The sequence below is a fragment of the Dryobates pubescens genome, chromosome 7 (assembly GCF_014839835.1).
Source record: "Dryobates pubescens isolate bDryPub1 chromosome 7, bDryPub1.pri, whole genome shotgun sequence".
Classification (NCBI taxonomy): domain Eukaryota; kingdom Metazoa; phylum Chordata; class Aves; order Piciformes; family Picidae; genus Dryobates; species Dryobates pubescens.
The window spans coordinates 732,030-754,419 of NC_071618.1; the positions used below are offsets into that span (position 1 = coordinate 732,030).

At 45.6% G+C, this 22,390-nt stretch overlaps 2 protein-coding genes across 5 annotated transcripts in view; both read right to left on the minus strand.

The window, feature by feature from the left end:
• Nucleotides 1–6,705, minus strand: part of INPP4A (inositol polyphosphate-4-phosphatase type I A) — a 132,517-nt gene extending 125,812 nt beyond the window's left edge. The window contains exon 1 of the mRNA XM_054163068.1: nucleotides 6,597–6,705. The gene's annotated coding sequence lies outside the window, so the exon portion shown is untranslated. The remainder of the gene's footprint in view (nucleotides 1–6,596) is intronic.
• A 6,980-nt stretch (nucleotides 6,706–13,685) lies between these two features.
• LOC104302528 (cytochrome c oxidase assembly factor 5) lies at nucleotides 13,686–22,291 on the minus strand. Of its 4 annotated transcripts, none has more exons than XR_008462343.1 (4): nucleotides 22,147–22,286; nucleotides 21,610–21,693; nucleotides 18,604–19,081; nucleotides 13,687–14,064 (listed from the first exon to the last, which is right to left on the minus strand). XR_008462343.1 is itself a non-coding variant. In XM_054163078.1 (3 exons), exons 1-3 carry the CDS (start codon nucleotides 22,246–22,248, stop codon nucleotides 14,017–14,019), a joined length of 234 nt encoding a protein of 77 aa, XP_054019053.1. In that variant the 5' UTR covers nucleotides 22,249–22,291; the 3' UTR covers nucleotides 13,686–14,016. The 4 variants fall into 4 exon arrangements, 2 of the variants coding, with proteins under 2 accessions (XP_054019053.1, XP_009901346.1); XR_008462342.1 differs by having other exon boundaries at nucleotides 18,575–19,081; XM_054163078.1 differs by lacking the exon at nucleotides 18,604–19,081 and having other exon boundaries at nucleotides 13,686–14,064; nucleotides 22,147–22,291.
• Nucleotides 22,292–22,390: the final 99 nt, after the last annotated feature.

Consider the following 22,390-nt stretch of genomic DNA (forward strand, 5'->3'; position numbering starts at 1 on the left):
ATCTCACTGCTTTATGTAACTTTTAGTTACATTTAGTACTTTCAGTGAATACAGAGGCATTCACAAACCTCAATTTTAGAGAAATGCTTCATTGTGTATTACAAGCTGCACAGAGAAAGTATCCTTCACCTCAGATCAAAATCTCACCTTGCTTGGAGATTAGGGGTATAACTATATTATTGTCTCATATTTCATCAAGATTGTTTTAGCCAAGTTATGATGTATCTTGGAACTTCAATTTCCCTATTTTTATTGCATATGTGGTAAAAACACTGTAATTCAAGAAATTCAGAGTCAATGGAAGTATCAATGGCCAAGGACAGCCTTCTTCACGAGTGAATACACTTTACTGAAGCTTTCAAACGTTGTTTTCAAGATGTGTAAATGTATTCCCATGGTATTGGCACCTCCCTTTCCTCTGTGCAAGACATAAAAAGGGCTGGCTCACCAGGCAGAAGCACACACCCATGCTGGCTGATGCAATGTCATTAACTCCATTTCTACAACAGGTAACCTCCAGGGGAGTCTAAGCAGTTTGCCTTCCATTATCTTGTGAACACCTCCCTTACTGCATGCCACACAAACCACAAAAAAGGGCTACGAACCTATCGCTCCCCTGTGGAGCTGAGACACACACCTGTCTCTCAGTCATATCTTTAACTTACAAATGCCCATTATCACAGAATCAATCAGGTTGGAAGAGACCTCCAAGACCACCAAATCCAACCGATCACCCAACCCTAACTAATCAACTAGACCATGGCACTAAGTGCCTCATCTAGTCTTTTCTTAAACACCTCCAGGGATGTCAACCCCACCACCTCCCTGGGCAGCCCTTTCCAATGGGTAATCACTCTTCCTGTGAGAAACTTCTTTCTAAGATCAAGCCTAAACTTCCCCCTGCACAGCTTGAGACTGTCCTCTTGTTCAGCCTGGGGGAAGAGACCAACTCCCACTTGGCTTCAACCTCCTTTCAAGTAGTTGTAGAGAGCAATAAGGTCTCCCCTGAGCCTCCTCTTCTCCAGGCTAAACAACCCCAGCTCCCTCAGCTTCTCCTCATAGAGCTTGTGTTCCAGACCCCTAACCAGCTTTTTTGCTCTTCTCTGGACACATATGAGCAACTCAACATCTTTCATGAATTGCAGGGCCCAGAACTGGGCACAGTACTCAAGGTGTGGCCTAACCAGTGCTGAATACAGGGGCAGAATGGCTTCCCTAGTCCTGCTGGCCACACTATTTCTGATACAGGCCAGGATGCCACTGACCTTCTCGGCCACCTGGGCACACTGCTGGCTCATGTTCCTTACTTCTCTTGGTCTACACTATATTCTCAACCACCTCTGCCTTGGCTGCTCTTTGGTTTTGCCTCACACTCTGCCAATCCGTGGCAAAACCTACCTTACAGTAAGCATACGACTAAAGAGAACAGACATGGGAAGCAAGGGAGGAGAGCAGTGACAATGCAGAGTGGCTGTGAAGCAGGAAAGGGAAAATCCTCCTACCTGAAAGCCAGAAGAATCAACTTCAACAGTAGTAAAGAACTTATAATACTAGCTCAAGCAGCAATAGCTGTGATTTAAACACATTTGAGGCTATGCCTATCTGTTGACAAATGTGGACGAGGTAGATACATCCCAAAGCTTTCTTCTTCCAAGGTCAACAACATTTTCCAACATTTCTGCAAAGGATGTCTGTTTGAGATTTAGGTAGATAATGCAACAATAGAGAGGAAATTCAGTTTGTCAGAAAAGAAACAGAAAGGGAAGTGACAAACTGAAGCAAAAAGCATACAAGATACAGCTGTCTGCATTATTTCATCTCCCTTCTCTCTTCAAGGACAAAAAGGTAGAGGTTTCAAACTTCATCTCCAAGGGAGGCAATTGTTCTCCACACCCAGGCAAGAAATGAAGAAGTTTTTCCAAAAAAGTTATCTACAAAGAGGGTCCAGGAGCTATTCTAATATTCTAAAGCTACATGTTATATACTAGTAATTAAGTAATTAAAATTTGCTGTAATAAAGCACACGCCAGAAACACTGCAGTGATTGGGCCACACCTCGAGTCCTGTGTCCAGTTCTGGGCCCCTCAGTTTAGGAAGGAGGTTGACTTGCTGGAACAAGTCCAGAGAAGGGCAACAAAGTTGGTGAGGGGTTTGGAACACAAGGCCTATGAGGAGAGGCTGAGGGAGCTGGGGTTGCTTAGCCTGGAGAAGAGGAGACTCAGGGGTGACCTCATTTCTGTCTACAACTACCTGAAGACAGGTAGACAGACGGATGTTGGTCTCTTCTCCCAGGCAGCCAGTACCAGAACAAGAGGACACAGTCTCAGGCTGCGCCAGGGGAGGTTTAGGCTGGCGATTAGGAAGAAGTTCTATACAGAAAGAGTGATTGCCCATTGGAATGGGCTGCCTGGGGAGGTGGTGGAGTCGCCGTCATTGGAGGTGTTCAGGAGGAGACTTGATGGGGTGCTTGGTGCCATGGCTTAGTTGTTTGGGTGGTGTTGGATTGGTTGATGGATTGGACGCGAGGATCTTGAAGGTCTCTTCCAAACTGGTTTTAATTAGTAGTAGTAGTAGTAATTAAAATTTGCTGTAATAAAGCACATGCCAGAAACCTGAATTGAATCTTTACAAGGAAACAAGAATCAGAAGGGGATCCTTGGCTGCCTTCTTTTCCTGATTTCAGCACAGTAATATCAAGATTAAGGAGCTCAGAACATACAAGAAACAGAGCAGCCATTTCACTCCCCATAAGGAGAACTGCTTCTTAGACTTCAACAAGCCTAAGAGATAGCTGAGGACATCCAACCTTCAATATATCTGAGATCCTAAGACCAAGCATTCAGCTACCCTAACATAGGCACAAGCTGCCCAAGGAGACTGTGGATGCTCCCCCGCTAGGGGTGCTCAAGGCCAGGCTGGATAAGACCTTGAGCAGCCAAGTCTAATTGAGAGGTGTCCCTGCCCATGGCTGGGAGGTTGGAGCAGATGATCTCTGAGGTCCCTTCCAACTGAAGCCATTCTATGATTCTATGATTCTGTCTCAGCTGACAGCAAGCAAGACAGAAGTAAGAAAGTTTTACAGAGGTGTGATCGCTGCCTTCAGTAAAGGAGCAAAACACCTTCTGAAGATCACGTGGCTCCTTTGCCATATTTGTGCAGTTCTTCGTTTCTCCATAGGTCCCTACAAGCTACCACCTACTACAGATTAAGTTAAAATTAGCTCATTAAAAATAAATTAAGTCACAGGCAAAGTTGTCATGTATCAAGAAAAACACAGTCAGCCTAGATACAGATAATTGAAAAGTGCACTGAAGTCATGATTTGCTAACAACTTGGTACTGCCAGCAGAGAGCAGCGAATAAAAGAGGTCACATCTACCTCAAAGTTTGGGAACTGCCAGAACTTCTAAATTTAAGAATTCAAAATTCCAAGTTCCTGCCAAAAATACACATTCACAGATTGCATCAGGTTGGAAGGGACCCTCAAAGATTATCTTACCCAAACCACCTGCAGCGAGCAGGGACACCTCCAGCTAGATCAGGCTGCCCAGGGCCACATCAAGTCTGATTGATCTTGAATGGGACCTCAATCACATCCCTGGGCAACCTGTTCTAGTATTTTACCACTCTTATTGTGCAGAGCTTCTTCCTTATGTCCAACCTAAATCTATGCTGGTTTAAAACCATTGTCCCTCATTCTGTTGCTACAAGCCCTTCTAAACAGCCATTCCTGCAGGTCCCCTTCAGATACTGAAATGCAGTTATGCGGTCTGCCCAGAGACTTCTCTTCTCCAGGCTAAACAGCCCCAAACCTTTCAGCCTGTAGGAGAGGTGGTCCAGCCCCTTGATCATACCTGCGGCCCTCCTCTGGACCCACTCCAGCAGGTCCACAACCTTCCTGTGTTGGGGGTCCCATAGCTGGACACAGTACTCCAGGTGAGGTCTCACCAGAGCAGAGCACAGTGGCAGAATCACCCCCCTCGATCTGCTGACCACGTTTCTTTTGATGCAGCCCAGGATGCAATGTGCCTTCTGGGTGCATTGCTGGCTCATGTCCAGCTTCTCATTCACCATTAGCCCCAAGTCTGCAGGGACGCCCTCAATTTCATCAGCTCCCAGACTGAATTGATATCAACAGTTGCCCTAACCTAAGCACAGGACCTTGCACTTTTGACTTACAGTCAGTTTGGTATCAACTGCAAACTTGCTGAGGCTGGACTCAATCTTGCTGTCTATATCATTCATGAAGATATTGAACAGCACTGGTCCCAATACCAACCCCTGAGGGGTACTACTTGTCATCTATCTCCATCTGGACGCTGAGTCCTTTGGATCATCCAACCGATTCCTCATGCACTGGACAGTCCACACACCAAATCCGTATCTTTCCAGTTTAGAGAGAAGGATGTTGTGGAGGACTGTGTCAAAGGCTTTACAGAAGTCCACATAGATGACACCTGTTGGTCTTTCCTTGTCCACTGATGTAATTACACCATTGGAGCAAGACACCAGGTTGGTTATGCAGAACTTGCCCTGGTGAAGCCATGCTGGCTGCCTCAAATCACCTCCCTCTCCTCCATGTACTTCAGCATACCTTCCAGGAGTATCTGTTCCATGATCTTTCCAGGCACAGAGGTGAGGCTGACAGGTCAGCAATTTCCAGGGCCCTCTTTTTTACCCTTTGTTCCTTCCCATTTACTCCTACCCAATATTGGCATTGAGTCTGAAAGAGACTTGTGAAAAAAAAAGTCAAAATATTGGATTCCCTGAGTTTCTAGAAACAAGGTAGTCCATTGAATTAAAATCTTCAGAAGTGGGAAAAACCTTAGGAAGTCTTTAAATCAAGAGCTTTTGAAACAAGCATTAGCAAACAGTGATTTCCCAAGGGGAAACAAATCTTGTTTCAAGGATCACAGGGTTCTGCTACCCCATCTCCCCTGCTTTGGAGTTTGAGGGCATAAAAAAACCAGAAGTCTTTGTTTCCATTGCTTACAAAGTCAACAAGACCTTCACAGCTAGCTCTCTACTGCCAGGGTAGACAAGCTCAAGAATACAGACTTCTGCAGAAAGAAGGACAGTGGCCAGGTGGACAGCTACTGTCGACACAGAGTGCTTGACTGTCCATGGAAAAGCCCCTCTATGTCATCTGTGCAGCACACAGAGTCCATGCTGATCTCTGACTTTGCTCAATGTACAGGGTGAAATACATGCCACTGGGACAAAGCTACAACTTCACTCTTATACTCTCCATCAAACCTATGTGAAACTTAGGATGGTGCATCGCTAGTGGAAAGGCATTTCTAATATATTGCACAACTGTATTCTAGCTTAACAAATGGACAAAAATCTGAAATATGCACCAAACTAAATATGCAATCTATTTCCTTTTAAGGGTTCCCTACATGGGAAAGGAATTGTACAAGCTGTTCTAGAATAAGTTAAGGGAAGTAAAATGTTCTTAAATTTCCTGTATCATGCTGCACAGGGCACTCTCCTCTCTAAGCTCTGCAGTTCCTATTTCCCAAATGATGGCATGGCCACTGAGAAAGAGGTGATGACCAAAGAGCATGGGTGCACCGCATGTCATCAGACAGCAATCATAAATGGACCCTCTGATACTTTTTCAAACTCTTGCTAGCAACACTGAAGCGACAATCCCACCTCAAGACCTGGCCTCCTGCATGCACTGGTGTTTCCATGAGTCTCTGAGTGTCAAAGTGACCAGCTGTGGAGAGTGTAGGGCTACTTTGGGTCCCAACCACACCACCTTGCCTTGGGGTCATCCGATCAACATCACCACATGAGGCACATCACAAATTTCTCAGGGACAAGAGGCCTGCCAGCTGGCTGTGCTACAAATCCATGCCGTGTCACAAAGCGAGAAAACAGGCATGTGGATTAATACCAAAAGCCACAGATCTCATAAAAAACATCTGGAAACAGGAATATGCAAGAGCTGTCAAGCACCTCCTTAAGTAAGAAATCAAAAGCAACATCATCCTTGGTGGTTTGGGTTTTTGTTGTTGTTGTTGTTTGCTGGGGTTTTTTTTGTTTTCCTGATGCCTCACTCTTGCATCTCTTCCACAGACAGCTGTTTGCACACCCTCGTTTACACGGGGCAGCCCCGCACGGCTCCCGGACGCTCAGGGCGAACCTTAATAAAAGCTGAACGCGTAGCCACCTACCCAGGAACGCCGCACGCACAGCAGCGCGCCGCAGATGACAACAACGACGGCCGAAAGCTCTACGCTGCAGGGAGCACGCTCCGGGTGCCAGGGCCTCCCCGGGATGGGGCTCGGCGGTGCGCCCCCGGGCCGCAGGGCGGGCCGCTCCCAGCGGCAGCAGGCGGCGAAGCGCGGCGGCGGCGAAACGCGGCGGCGCAGCCCCCGCCCCACGCCCGCTCCAACGCCCGCCCCCGCACGCGCCGCCGCCGCTCCTGCGGCGGAGCGCCCCCACCCTCGCAGCCGTCGCAGCGAGTCCCGCCTCAGCTGTACGAGACCCGCCGGGCCCGGCCCCACCTCGAAGGCGCACCTTCTCCTTCTGACCTCCTCCTCTGAACACGGCGAAGCGGCTCCTCGGCAGGCGCTCCTCGCTTACCTTCGCAGCCCCAGCTCGCCAGACACCCCTCCGCAGCAGCCGCCGGTCCCGCAGCCCTAGCGACTCCGGCGACGTCCGCCCGCTCGCTTGTGACGGCACTGGCTGCCCCGCCCCGCAGCTGGGCTCAGCCCCCTGCGGGCGCCAGCCACCGAGCCTCCCTTCGGTGCGCCGCGAGGCTGGCAGGCGGAGAAGGCGAGTGCGGTTACCAACGGGGACCGGAGGCGCGGCCACGGCAGGACTAGCATCCTCGTTCACTGTCCACATCTGAAGCTGGTGATAGCTGGCTCAGCCAGCTACACTTGCTGAAACTGCCACATATACCTGGAGTTTGGGCTCCATTTCTTAATCAGTTTATATACCACACGGCTGTCAATGAGGGATAGCATTAGCCTTGATTTGAAAAAAAATGTAAGAAGAGGCCACAGTCCAGCTCCGGCTCTGTTATTTTACATGGTTCACAAATGCCAGTTTGTTTGCCAGTTTGAAAAGACCAGTTACTCACACACTGCCCTGTGGGAACTCCCAGGAGGAATTAGTGAGAATCACACCGATGTCTGGAAGGCTCTAACCAACTGTGCATGACCTGGAGAGGACTACTGCCAAGTACCTGCTGAGTCAGTCCCAACAGCACTCTACTGTAAGAATTTTAAATTTGTATGTTGCAGTTCCCCAGTGCTGGAAGCTGCCAGCTCCAGTCCTTGATACGATCTTAATTTGGATGGAGAAGCCAGGAGATAGAGCTTGAATTTTTCCCTCTACCTGTCAGCAGTGAAATTCTGTTTTAGCTGTGACAGGGCTGATCGAAACATTTTGCAAAAATAAGAGGCGAGCTGATTTTCAATGCTTAGTCAAATGTGATTTTTACCATTTATCTTTGGTCATAGTTTAGCAGAAAACTAATGAACCATGCTATGATTTTAAACAAAAAGAAACCAGAAAATAGGAGTTCCTCTACATACTCTGGATGAGGGCATTGAGTCCATCATCAGTAAATCTGAAGACGACACCAAGCTGGGGGCAGGAGTTGATCTGCTGGAGGGTAGAAAGGCTCTGCAGAGGGACCTCGACAGGCTGGGCAGATGGGCAGAGTCCAATGGCAGGAGATTGAACACATCCAAGTGCTGGGTTCTGCACATTGGCCACAGCAACCCCATGCAGTGCTACAGGCTGGGGTCAGAGTGGCTGGAGAGCAGCCAGGTAGAGAGGGACCTGGGGATACTGGTCAATGGTAGGCTGAACATGAGCCTGCAGTGTGCCCAGGCAGCCAAGAGGGCCAATGGCATCCTGGCCTTCATCAGGAACAGTGTGGCCAGCAGGAGCAGGGAGGTCATTGTGCCCCTGTACACTGCACTGGTTAGGCTGCACCTTGAGTACTGTGTCCAGTTCTGGGCCCCTCGGTTTAGGAAGGAGGTTGAGTTGCTGGAATGAGTCCAGAGAAGGGCAACAAAGTTGGTGAGGGGTTTGGAACACAGCCCTATGGGGAGAGGCTGAGGGAGCTGGGGATGCTTAGCCTGGAGAGGTGAAGGCTCAGGGGAGACCTTATTGCTCTCTACAACTACCTGAAAGAAGGTTGTGGACAGGTGGATGTTGGTCTCTTCTCCCAGGCAACCAGCACCAGAACAAGAGGACACAGTCTCAAGCTGCACCAGGGGAGGTTTAGGCTGGAGGTTAGGAAGAAATTCTACATAGAGAGAGTGATTGCCCATTGGAATGGGCTGCCCGGGGAGGTGGTGGAGTCACCATCTTTGGAGGTGTTCAGGAGACTTGATGGGGTGCTTGGTTGCATGGTATAGTTGATTAGGTGGGTTGGATAATAGGTTGGACGCGATGATCTTGAAGGTCTCTTCCAACCTGGTTTATTCTATTCTATTCTGCAAGCTTAAAGATATGCTCTCCCAAACATATTAAATATACTTGGCCAGAACAGGCTAGAAGGCAAGCAGGCTCTGTCACCATCACCTTTCAATTTTAATACAGAGCCTGACAGCATGAAAAAGCACAAAACATTGCAGTGTATTTGTAGCTGATAACAATTTTCATCATCAATCACAATACAAACTTTGAAAAACAGTGGGCTTGGACAACTCCCCACCAAGGATCCTGAAAGAAGGGTGTTTACTACTGACGTTCAGTTAGTTAATCAAAACAGCACTCAAACTGACTGGACCAGAAGGGCACTTATGTTGCACCAGTGTTGAAGGAGGATGTGCAGAACCACTATGTTCATACAGAGCAGTTACCCTGGGGAATAAAGAAAACAAAACAAACAAACCAAAAAAAAAGAGAGAGAGAGAGAGAGAAAAAAAAGCCAGCAGGGTAGGAGTGGATAGGGTAGGCAGGTTTTTAATTTACATAATAATTTTTGTATTCTATGTTTTCTTCATCTCATAAATATAAGTAAAAACTTTCAAAACCTAATTTTCAGAGGGGACTTGTGTTTGAGTTGAAGTACTTGGAGAGCTGCTGTGGGATCATTACCAGGTTTAAGACTATTCAACATTTTCCTCAAAGATGGGGAAGCATGTATTTGTGGACAACACAAAAGCTGGCACTATGGTGAAGAACAGAACTGGGCCATCACATAATAGTTCTGGAATAGCTGACAAACCATATTGTTCAACAATTTTTTAATAGCCACATCTTGGCTTATACATCAAGGAAAAGCCGTACCTTGAACACTGGGAAAACAGCAGACTGAAAACCTTACTAACACTGGAATGGCCATCAGGGTCATAACAGATAAGGAATTGAAAATGAGATCCCAACTTAACACTGTGACAAAATGAGACATGAATTTTGGAAGCACAATCAACAACATACAGAGAAAGAGGGGATTTAACCCATGTGTAGATCACTAAACAAGAGTTTATCACAGTATCGCTAAGGTTGGAAGAGACCCCAAGGATCATCAAGTCCAACCTGTCCCAACAGACCTCACAACTAGACCATGGCACCAAGTGCCACATCCAATCTCCCCTTGAACACCTCCAGGGACGGTGACTCCACCACCTCCCTGGGCAGCACATTCCAATGACGAATGACTCGCTCGGTGAAGAACTTTCTCCTCACCTTGAGTCTAAACCTCCCCTGGCGCAGCTTGAGACTGTGTCCTCTTGTTCTGGTGCTGGTTGCCTGGGAGAAGAGACCAACCCCCTCCTGTCTACAACCACCTTTCAGATAGTTGTAGAGGGCAATGAGGTCACCCTTGATTCTTCTCCAGGCTAAACAATCCCAGCTCCCTCAGCCTCTCCTCACAGGGCTGTGCTCAAGGCCTCTCCCCAGCCTTGTTGCCCTTCTCTGGACACGTTCAAGTCTCTCAATGTCCTTCTTAAACTGAGGGGCCCAGAACTGGACACAGGACTCAAGGTGTGGCCTAACCAATGCAGAGTCCAGGGGCACAATGACCTCCCTGCTCCTGCTGGCCACACTATTCCTAATGCAGGCCAGGATGCCATTGGCCCTCTTGGCCACCTGGGCACACTGCTGGCTCATGTTTAGGCAGGTGTCAATCAGCACCCCCAGGTGCCTCTCTGTTTGGCAGCTCTCCAGCCACTCTGACCCCAGCCTGTAGCTCTGCATGGGGTTGCCGTGGCCAAAGTGCAGCACCCGGCACTTGGACTTGTTAAATGCCATCCTGTTGGACTCTGCCCATCTGTCCAGTCGGTCAAGGTCCCTCTGCAGAGCCTTTCTACCCTCTAACTGACCAACAGCTGTTCCCAACTTGGTGTCATCTGCAAACTTGCTGATGACTGACTCAACCCCCTCATCCAGATCATCAGTGAAGATGTTAAAGAGGATGGGGCCCAGCACTGATCCCTGGGGCACACCACTGGTGACTGGCCCCAGCTGGATGTGGCACCATTCACCACCACTCTTTGGGCTCAGCCTCCAGCCAGTTCCTAACCCAGCACAGAGTGTTGCGGTCCAAGCCACGAGCTGACAGTTTGGCCAGCAGTTTACTGTGGGGGACAGTGTCAAAGGCCTTGCTGAAGTCCAGGTAGACCACATCCACAGGCCTCCCCTCATCCACCAGGTGGGTCACCTGATCATAGAAGGAGATCAGGTTGGAGAGGCAGGACCTGCCCTTCCTAAATCCATGTTGGCTGGACCTGAGCCCTTGGCCATCCTTCAGGTGCGCAGTTATTGCCTCCAGGATAATCTGTTCCATCACTTTCCCTGGCACTGAGGTCAGGCTGACTGGCCTGGAGTTTCCAGGTTCCTCCATCCATCCCTTCTTATGGATGGGGACCACCTTGGCCAGTTTCCAGTCATCTGGGACCTCTCCAGTGAGCCAGGACTGGAGGAAAATGATGGAGAGCGGCTTGGCCAGCTCATCTGCCAGCTCTCTCAGCACCCTAGGATGGATCCCATCCGGTCCCATGGACTTCTGAGTATCCAAGTGGCTCAGCAGGTCCCGAACTAATTCCTCATGGATTTCTGGGGCATTACACTGCTCCCCGACCCTATTACCCAGCTCAGGAGGCCACTCATCCTGGACTCCTACCTTGCTGTTAAACATCGAGGCAAAGAAGGCGTTCAGGACCTCAGCCTTTTCCTCATCTTCGGTCACCATGTTCCCCTCCAGGTCCAGTAAGGAGTGGAGGTTCTTCTTGCCCTTCTTTTTAGCGTTGATATATTTGTAAAGATGCTTTTTATTATCTTTCACAGAGGTGGCCAGTTTCAGTTCCAACTGGGCCTTTGCTTCTCTAATTTTATTCCTACATAGTCTAACCACTTCCTTAAACATACCTTGAGAAGCCTTCCCCTCCTTCCAAAGGTGACACAGCCTCTTTTTTTCCCTTAGATCCTCCAGGAGCTGCTTGTCCATCCAGGCCCAGAGCCTTCCCCTGGGCTCATCTTTCGGCACATGGGGACCGCCAGTTCCTGTGCCTTCAAGAGCTCCTCTTTGAAGCAGCTCCAACTCTCCTGGACCCCTCGGTTCATGAGGGTTGGTACCCAGGGAACTTTACAAATAAGTTTCTTAAAGAGGCTGAAGTTTGCCCTCCCGCAGTCCAAGGTGAAGGTTCTGTTGGTGCTCCTCCTTATCTCCCTGCAGATTGAAAACTTCACTATCTCGTGGTCACTGCACCCTAGGCAGCCTCCCACGGTCACATCTCCCACTAGCCCTTCCCTATTGGAGAGCAGCAAGTCAAGCAGAGCCTGTCCCCTGGTAGGCTCACTTAACAGCTGCGTCAGGAATCTTCTGGACTGCCTCCTCTCTGCTGAATTAAGTTCCCAGCAGATATCTGGCAGGTTGAAGTCCCCCACGAGGACAAGATCTGATGATCTTGAGACAGCCTCCAGTTGTTTGTAGAACAATTTATCAGCCTCCTCATCCTGGTTGGGTGGTCTGTAACAGACTCCAACCAGGATGTCAGATTTGTTGGGCTGCCCTCTGATTTTAACCCACAGGCTCTCAATTCCCTCATCTTCCACCTCAAGTTCTGTGGCAGAAAGTGACTCCCTGATATACAAAGCCACCCCTCCTCCTCTTTTCCTTCACCTATCCCTCCCTAAAGAGCCTGTAGCCCCCCAGTGTAGCACTCCAATCGTGCCTGTTGTCCCACCATGTTTCTGAGATGGTGACTACATCATAGTCACCCTGGTGGACCGGGGGTGGTGGACCAGCTCCTCTTGCTTATTGCCCAGGCTGCGTGCATTGGTGTACCTGCACTGCAGCTGGGCTCCCGACCTCTCAACTGACCCTACCTTGTGCCCTACTCTTACCTCTGCAGAGGGACCGATGTCTTCACCCACCCCCTTCAGACCTAGTTTAAAGCCCTCCTAATGAGCCCTGCCAACTCCAGTGCTAGGACTCTCTTACCCCTCCTAGATAACTGCACCCCATCAGGACCCAGCAGGTCGGGTGCAGTAAAAGTTGTCCCATGATCGAAGAAACCAAAGTTCCTCCGCTGGCAGCATCCCCTGAGCCAACTGTTGATGGTGTGGGTTCTGTTCCTCTCAGTGTACTCCCCTGCCACTGAGGGAACTGAGCAGAACACCACTTGAGCTCCTGCCCCATCGATCAAGTGTCCAAGGGCCCTGAACTCCTTAATTGCCCTGGTGCCCTTCCTGCCGATCTCATCACTCCCACTCTCTTTCTTAAAAGATGATTATAAATTTGTGAAGGGACTATAGGAAGACAGGCACAACACGACTTTAGGAAGTGAATCCAGGCATTTAATCAAAAAATATTGAGTACACTTCCCTCACCCTCCACACCCCCACCCCCACCCCCAGTTGTAAATACATTCCCATCAGGGAAAAATAAGACACTACTGACCCCTTTTGTGGAGCTATCCCCTCCTTCTCCTGTAAGCAGAAGCTGAAGTCACATTCTAACCACAAGTCAGACATGCACTTTTAAAAGAGGGATTACTAGGTACTGAAATATACAATTGAAAGAAGACGTAGGTTACAGTTTATGCCCTTTTTGAGAGCCAATGCATTTCTCTGGTGTAAAACCAGAACCTTCACAGGAGGTCAGACTAGATGAAGGGTGTTAAACTCTCTTACCTGCTAATATAAAGCAGGAAGGGACATTTTACTGCATGTCCAGACTCACCTGACAAAGCACTTAATATACTTTCTGCCTTTACACTGAGCAATGAAAACTTTTACACATCTGATAATCAATCCCGTCAGCACACCATTTATCCTCATCTTCCTCAGCATGCCAGTGATTCAATGACCACCAACACTTCTTCCCACTCAGATTTCCAGAAACCCATCCTGCTACAGACATTAGAGAGAGATGGCTGACACAGAATCAAAAGCCTGAGATGAGCACTAACAAATATTAGACCTGTCACCTGTGCACCAGAAAGACTTCAAAACTTCCCCCAACAAAAAAAGCCTTAAAATTTGACAGAAAAATTCTGTATTCTTTATCCTTCACGATAATGAGAAAACAAAATACAATCCTATACTAGCACAGTTTATAATTTGAATTTATGAATTGCAAGCCAATTTCTGTAGTTGCTATTTTTTCTCTAGCTTCTTTTACAGTAATTGTAGCAATACTACAAACCAGGTTTGGATACTTTGTGTCAAGTCACAGAGATTCACTTGTATAATTCCCTCTGTTGGTAAAAATCTTAAACAATCAGTCCCTTCCATTACCCTTCAGTCCATTAGTACCTATACAGAAAGGAAGAATATGGTACATAAGAGCGTTCACCAAGACAGAAAAATACCAGCTTGAGGGGAAAAATAATTTCAATGTTTATCTACAAAAATACATTATTACTTGAAATGTATCACCTGCTGTTGACATCATGAAGCAGATACTAAAATACTTAAGTTTGTTGCTTCTTCTCCTTTTAATGTTTAAGGGTATGATTAATCAGCCTAATGTAAATCCTGACAAGAAAGCAGAGTCCACTTCCAGAAGCTGCTCTGTTTATAGAATTTTCTTCCTTCAGAGAGTTGTTAGAGAAACAAGTGGTTCATAATTTTCTGAAGATACCTGCAGCAAAACCAAGCCAGAGACAAATAATTCAGCATGCACATTTGAAAAAAAGCAAAAGGAGAAAAGACCTTAAGGTTTCTGGTTACTCTTCTGTTAACTACAGTTTATAATGGAAATTAAACTCTGCCGTGCTCTTCAGCTTTAGACTGTGAAATACATATTTAGAATAAATACAAATGTTCTAAATTACCTCAGATCAAGTGCTAAGGTAGCATGGGTACCTGTGAAATTCATCATGTCAACAAAGCTGCTGCAGTTCTGTTTTCCAACCAAAGGCTTAAAACAACAGATACTGCTTACCACCTACAGCTGCATTTTTGTATTATTTCACTTAGTGCTCCTCCTGTGAGCAGAAAGTGTCAGTCTAGATATTTTAGAAGTTTACTTGGGGAAAAAAACACAAAAAACAACTACCATCCAACCTGCTATTTCCTGAGAACTTAAAAGTGATGAGAGAATATACAACCAATCTCTTATGCCAACCAGTGAGTACTGAAGCTCTCTGTAATACAAATGCACACATTCTGGAAGCAGAAAAGCTTCCAAAATGCTGTTTGTTTTTTTTCAAAGATGCATACCACTTAAATGCCAAACCCTTTTTTTACTTTTCAATTTAGGTACACAGAGGCCTTCATTAAACAGATTCTACTTAAGGAATATGCTTATCACTTCATACAAACTTCAAAAAACACAGTTAATGAGCTAAAGAATTGTCAAACCACAGTAAATGGCTGTGGCATATTTTTTCATAACCACCATGTGAATAGTTCTGGAATAAGTGTTTACAGCTATTAAACACAAACATGTTTGCAGAATTAGGCCACAGGGTGAGAACACGTTAGTAAGTGATAATAGATGTGGTAACAGACAGGTCCCAACATTGACAGAGCCACAGATTAATGAGAATCTCAGCATTCAGCACCCTTTGACTCTGCCACCATTTAAGACAAATGGGAGAAATTTGTGAAGTTAAAGGGTTTTGCACACTGTACCCTGTACTTATTCAACATAAATTATTGGCATTACATATACTTGTGATTCTAAAACCACCATATGCTTTTTATTGCCATTTCACACTTTTGTCCTCAGCAGTTCAATTTCACAGATTCAAATAGATTACATGTTCATAGATTCATAGAATGGTTTAGGTTGGAAGGGACCTTGAAGATCATCTGGGTCCAATCGCCCTGCCATGGGCAGGAACACCTTTCACTAGACCAGACTGCTCATGGCCTCATCCAACCTGGTCTTGAACATCTCCAGGGAGGGGGCATCCACAACCTCCCTGGGCAACCTCTTACAAGTCTCACCACCCTTACTGTAAATTAATTCTTCCTAACATCCAGTCTAAATCTGCCCTCCTTAAGCTTCAATCCATTCCCTCTCATCCTATCACTGCAATTAAAAAGTCCCCTCCCACCTTTCCTCAGGCCCCCTTCAGGTACTGGAATGCAGCTATAAGGTCTTCTTTTCTCCAGGCTCAACTGCCCCAACTCTCACAGCCTGTCCCCACAGGAAATGTCCTCCAGCCCTGTGATCATCTTTGTGACCCTCCTCTGGACCCACTCCAGCACTTCAATCTCACAAAATCTACCACAGACTAGAAGTAAGTACTTTTTAATAAAAGCCAGTGGTGTAGCACAAGACATGAGCTTAAAAATATATCCAAATAAAAACATTTTATATATCAGGAAAAAAGCTGGAATCACATATGCACATTTGCAGGGCTTTCCATTAACAAAAGAGATTATTTTTCACACAAGACACATGAATAGCTCTCAAGTAGGACAGTGCTCAAAGTCCCAAGGCAATTATGTAATGTGTCATTTTTAGACAGCATTATTATGTCAGATAGTATTGGAATTGAACAATGATAACCTCTCAGGCAACTCAGTATTTCAATATGTATTTTATGTATCTTTATACTGTCCTACAATGGTTCACTAAAATAATTTGGAAGTTTTGACACCAAGATTCTATTAGCTCAGGTAACACAAGCATTCTGTTAAATTAGAATTACTAAATCCTCAAAGGTCTAATCGCAAACACTACATTGAATTCTAACCCTTGATCTCTGCCGTATCAAGGCAACTACTAAAAATAACTTTAACTGGTTATCTGTCTGCTCCTTTCCAAAAGGAGTTGCTGCAGCACCATTAGGAGAGGCTCAGTGATAATGGATGAGAAAGGGAACATCATCTGAACAATCAAGCCTGACACCTCGTAAGAGTCCCTGACTACCAAAACCATGTACCATTCTCACTCTTCAACAACTACCTGCCAAGCGGCTTTATTTTTAGTCCTTTTTGTTAATGTTTAGAGCACTTCAGCAAATGAACTAGCTTTCACATGGTCAACAGAACATGAAAACAAGAAAACTTGCAATCAGTGCTGATTGCAAAAATAAAATCCTACATACAAGGAAAACAAACATACTTTGGCTGATCACAGAGCAGTTGCTTAAGACAGAATCAAATCATCAACATGCACCCATACAGTGAAATTATCAGTTTTACAAAGTGTCACATGCATCTGTCCAGACTAAATGTACATCAGTCACATAGCTGTAAGCTTTAGCCAAGAAAATAAGTTACTATGACTCTCCTCTCTCGTTATTTCCTAATCTTATTTCTAAACAGCTTGTCTGAAGCTGACTTTACACATATAAGAGTTACACTACCATGTAGTGTAAGGAAGGAGGCAAGGAAGGAGGTAGACACTGAAGGAAGGAAATCACAGAATCACCAAGGTTGGAAGAGACCTCAAAGATCATCAAGTCCAACCTGTCACCACAGACCCCATGACTAAACCATGGCACCAAGTGCCATGGCCAATCCCCTCTTGAACACCTCCAGGGATGGTGACTCCACCACCTCCCTGGGCAGCCCATTCCAATGGCAAATGACTCTCTCAGTGAAGAACTTTCTCCTCACCTCGAGCCTAAACTTCCCCTGGCGCAGCTTGAGACTGCATCCTCTCATTCTGGTGCTGGTTGCTTGAGAGAAGAGACCAACCCCTTCCTGGCTACGACCACCCTTCAGGTAGTTGTAGACAGTAGTAAGGTCTCCCCTGAGCCTTCTCTTGTCCAGGCTAAACAATCCCAGCTCCCTCAGCCTCTCCTCATAGAGCTTGTGCTCAAGGCCTCTCCCCAGCCTCACTGCCTTTCTCTGGACATGTTCAAGTGTCTCGATGTCCTTCTTAAACTGAGGGGCCCAGAACTGGACACAGGACTCAAGGTGTGGCCTAACCAGTGCAGAGTACAGGGGCAGAATGACTTCCCTGCTCCTGCTGGCCACACTATTCTTGATGCAGGCCAGGGTGCCACTGGCCTTCTTGGCCACCTGGGCACACTGCTGGCTCATGTTTAGGCAGCTCTCAACCAGCACCCCCAGGTCCCTTTCATTTGACAGCTCTCCAGCCACTCCGACCCCAGCCTGTAGCTCTGCCTGGGGTTGTTGTGGCCAAGGTGCAGCACCTGGTACTTGGATTGTTGAATGTCATCATGTTGGACTCTGCCCATCTGTCCAGTCAGTCGAGGTCTCTTTGCAGAGCCCTTCTTCCCTCCAACAGATCAACATCTGCTCCCAACTTGGTGCCATCTGCAAATTTGCTACTGACTGACTCAATCCCCTCACCCAGATCATCAATGAAGATATTAAAGAGGATGGGGCCCAGAACTGATCCCTTGGGGACACCAGACACAAGTTCTTAAACAGAACCACAAAATACTCACTGCATTCACAGTTTAAGCACTATTTAATGCTTTTTAACCCTACAAACCCCACTTCTTTATCAGTGTGGGGGAAGAGAGACTAATTGTCTCCAAGTACACTGTCAAGCCACAGACAGATCTACAGTCATCCTTGATCAAAGGAAAGCAAAATAATGTTAAGAGCAAGTTTTAAGAAGTGTGTAGCAGAAACTAGTTAGACTTTAAATTAATGTGAATGGCAATTTGAACATTTTACACCCATAAAAGTGAACTGAAGAATTCAGAAAGTGACAAAGTGAAAACAAGAAAACTGCTCTCAAAGTAAGTTTGTGGAATGTGACTTCCTATAAATACAGTAAAGTCCAGAGCTTCATCTCTTGTTTGTATGTATGTTTGGATTCATATTTGCTTGGACAATAAAGGAGAAGATCATTCAGGTTACCTCAAGGGAAGCTTAAAGACTGTTGCAAATACTTCTAGAACACAGTAACAGCAGCCACAGGCTTGAGGAACGCCTTCCTCACTCATCCAAAGAAATGCAGTTAACTATATCCTGGCATAATAACTTTGAAGTCATTGACTAGAATAATGTTGCAGTTCTGTTGGACTTACACCAATTACAGAAAGATGAGACATAGAATTTAATCTAGTTGTCCAGCAAGAATGAATATGTACAGCCATCATCACATTAAAAAGAATCTGTTATAAGAGGAAAGCAATACCATCCTTGTAGATGTGGGACCATGAAAACATCACCACTCCATCTTACTGGTGCAGGTTTATTGGGGAACAAACCTTCTGGGGAGGAAGCAGCTTGTACATACATTTCACAACCTCGGTGAACTTGTCATTTCCACAGACAGCTCTATCCTGAGGTATCCTCTTGGATACCAGTCAAGGGAACTCCCAGCTCCAGATCTCCTACAACTTATAGTGGTAAAATATCATCAGAATTAGTAAAATCACAAAAGACAACTTCACTTTGAAACAGAATAATCACTTCTGCATCTTCTTCTGGAGTCTACAATTTTATTACCAATGCATGACAAGTACCCATTTTGACCAGACCTTGCAGGTTTAAGCTTGCTTTCTTTTTAACATCTAAATATGGGTCCAGATCAATCTATTGGAATAGTCAGGAGCAGGTAATTTCCACAAAAATACTGCATGGCGGGATGCAGCAGATACAATCTTCCCTGCTTTCCTTAAAACGAAACGATGGACCCCAATTTCCCATGTCTGGGTCTCTTCACAAGGATTTCAGTATCCCTTCCTTCCTCTGAATCTTGCCCTGGCATCCAACTGAAAATTAAAGTAAATATATTAAAATCATACATTTTGCAAAATAAATACTTTATAGTGTTTGTGCTATCTCAGCACTTCATAACTTTAGAAGAAAGCACAGAATAAAGCAGAAGACACTGACAAGAAAATTATCAATGTAGCAAACAAGCTATAGAATTCTTCAAACAAAACACTGCATTATCTTACATTTCACACAAAAGTTAAATTATGTGATAAGAATTTTCTGCATTCTGAAATAAACAGCAACAAAAATGACAGAACAGCAATAGTGGGATGGCAAAAAAACACATGAAAACAAGGTAGTGTAAATCTGCTTAGATCTATTTTTCCACAGTTAACTAATAAGGTGAAGGAGGAAAATTCAGATTGGGTTGATGTGGGAGTCACTGCAAATGTCTGTGAGGATGCAGGTAGTTTAAATCCAGTAAGTTTTGGTAAACAAAAAACAGTAAAACCTGAAATAATATTCAGCTTTTAAAATCTGCTGGTTTATTCTTGGAAGTTACAAAAAAGCACTGAATGGAAGGCAAAAAAATACTATGAAGATAAAATAAAAGCAGCGCTTAGAGAAGCTACATTGCAAGTTCTTTTCCAGTACAGATGAAAAATGTACTTTGATCCTGTGAAAATTCAGAATTCTTCTGAATTTAGATGGCTGTTACAAACTGCAATTCATCATATTCAGCCATTAGATTGAGGTGGTATCTTTTTATCTCTTTTAACTAACCCTCTTTCAGAATTCAGAACTGCACAAAAATTTGTAAAGATGTGAACTACAGAGTGACACAGCTTGCCCAATTAACCAAGCAGCTTCAACTTTAAACCCTGCTCCTACTTTAAGTGTTCTAAAGTTTACTCCTCTGATAAATACTGTGTTTTCTTAAAAAGTGAGGAGCACCTAGGCAGAACTCCTAATGATTTCAACATACTGTAAGTTATATCTGCATTTATTGTTCAACTTGCTTTTTAGGTACTCTTTAAGCCTCACTATTACACCAAGTAGCAAATTATTGAACTGTACAGTTAACAAGACAAGAAAAATGTCACTCATGAGCCTAAGAATTTGGAATGGTTAAATAGAATAATATAAGAGCCAGGTCTCTTCCTGCATGAATGAAGAAACTTCACCAGAAACTTAAGTTTCATCAAGCCCCTTTAACATTCCAGACACAGATATACAAGCACATCATCTGGACATACAAATATCCAGCATCAAATAGGCATTTCAAGCATTAAATATGCAGCTTTTTTTCCTATCCACAGAAATAACCCTTTGTTGTTCAATGGATTAATACAACTCATATAGCAGAGGTACAAAAATTGCTACTACTCCAGAGAGACTTTGACAGGGCTGGAGTCCTGGTAAGTTATTCATGGGACAGCAATGTGCCCTGGTGGCCAAGGACAATAGTATACTTGGGTGCATTAATGAGACTGTGTCCAGCAGGTCAAGGAAAGTTGTCCTCCTTCTCTACTCAGCCCTAGTCAGACCACATTTGGAATACTGCATACAGTTGCAGGCCCCCCAGTTCAAGAGGGACAGGGAACTACGGAAGAGAGTTCAACATAGGACTGCAAGGATGATTAGGGGACTGGAGCATCACTCTTACAAGGAAAGACTGAGACCTGGGGCCCGTTAGTGTGGAGAAAAGAAGGCTGAGAGGGGACCTTATGAATGTCTACAAGCATCTGAAGGGTAGCTGTCAGGAGGATGGAACCAATTTCTTTTCAGTGATACCCAGGCAGATTGGAACTTGATGACCTTTAAGGTCTCTTCCACTCCAAATCATTCTGTGATTCTATTGTAAGTAAAAACACAGAATGGAAGAAAAATTTTAGGTACAGTTTCAGCTGTATATTCTTCATTACATATTACAATGGCTAAAAATAAAAATAAGCCTCTGAGTGCTCATGCTTACAAATTTTTGATACCACCATTACCACTTCTTCACTCTTTTTTAATGTGTCATTGAAACACATGCAGGGCATTTCTGGACACAGAACTCCCACCAAAATGAGAGGAAATTTCAATCACATTTTTAAAACAGTCTTCTCACAATCACACTTGATGGCTCACTATATGTTAAATAACCCAACAACCTGTTACTTAACATCCACTCGAATCCTCAAAAAAACCCAAGCAAAACCAGCAGCACAACTTAAATGCAAAAGCCTGCTTAAACAGTGAAAGTCTCTTTCAAGGAGACAACCTTTTAATTTAAATGTTCTCTGAATACATCTCTTCCAATGCCCTGACAGGTTAAAAACTCCTTTTTTAGTACCTCATTTATCTGTCACATTTAGAATCTAATTCAATTTAATTACACACTTTTCCATCTTTTGTACTCTGCAGCTTTTTTCTTCATGAGAACAGTGTATGACATTCATATTTTAAATAGAATTCAAAGGCCTGTTCTGCTCAGTGGCACCAATTTTACTGACTTCAACTGATTTTCTTCAGAAAACACGGGAAAAGTACATGAAACAGCCAGGCCACAAGCAGAAAAAGCACCACAAAGACTTACCATTGATCTTTTGCATGCAAAAAATGTCATTTGCAAACTCCTACAGTGTCCTTCCATCAAACATTGTTTAGGACTTTTGTTTTCCTGTTAGATTAAAAATCAAAGATTAAAGACTTGATGAATTCCTGCACCTTATCAAAGAGAAAATATCTCGGATGTTTACTCGGTATCTTGCTAAGTGACTTCATCTTTCTTCTTATGCTGTAATTTCATAACGTGCGTACGACACGAATTAACAGGCTTGAACGGGATGAAATAACATCTCCTCCTTCGTGGGGCTCGGTCACGCCGCTCCACAACCAGAGGTGCACTGCACCCCCCAGTCCTAACAGCAGCAGGCTTGCCCAGCCAGAAGACGTCCCTAAGCCGCCAAGGGCCGCGGGTGCGGTGGGGCCACCTCAGACAGCGGCTTCCCGTGCGCCGGGCCCCGAGAGCGGGCCTCGGGGTGGTACTCTTCCCACAGAGTCTAACATGGGAAAGCGGGGATGGGGGAGGGGTAGGGCCTACGAGGCTTTCTGCAGAGGCAGCACTGCTCACCTGCAGGACGCAGGGACTCTCCAGCAGGCACTGCCGCAGGTCCTCCCTGACTCCCCCACAGGCCCGCCCGTCCTCCTCCTTATCCTCGTAGTACTTGGGCATTGCGGCAAGGCCAGGTCCCCGCCTCGTACGGGCTACTCAAACACCACTAACGACAGCCGCCGCCATCTTGACACCCCGAGCCCTGACTGCCCTGCCGGCGGGGCGACGGAAGGGGCGGGGCGACGGAAGGGGCGGGGCGACG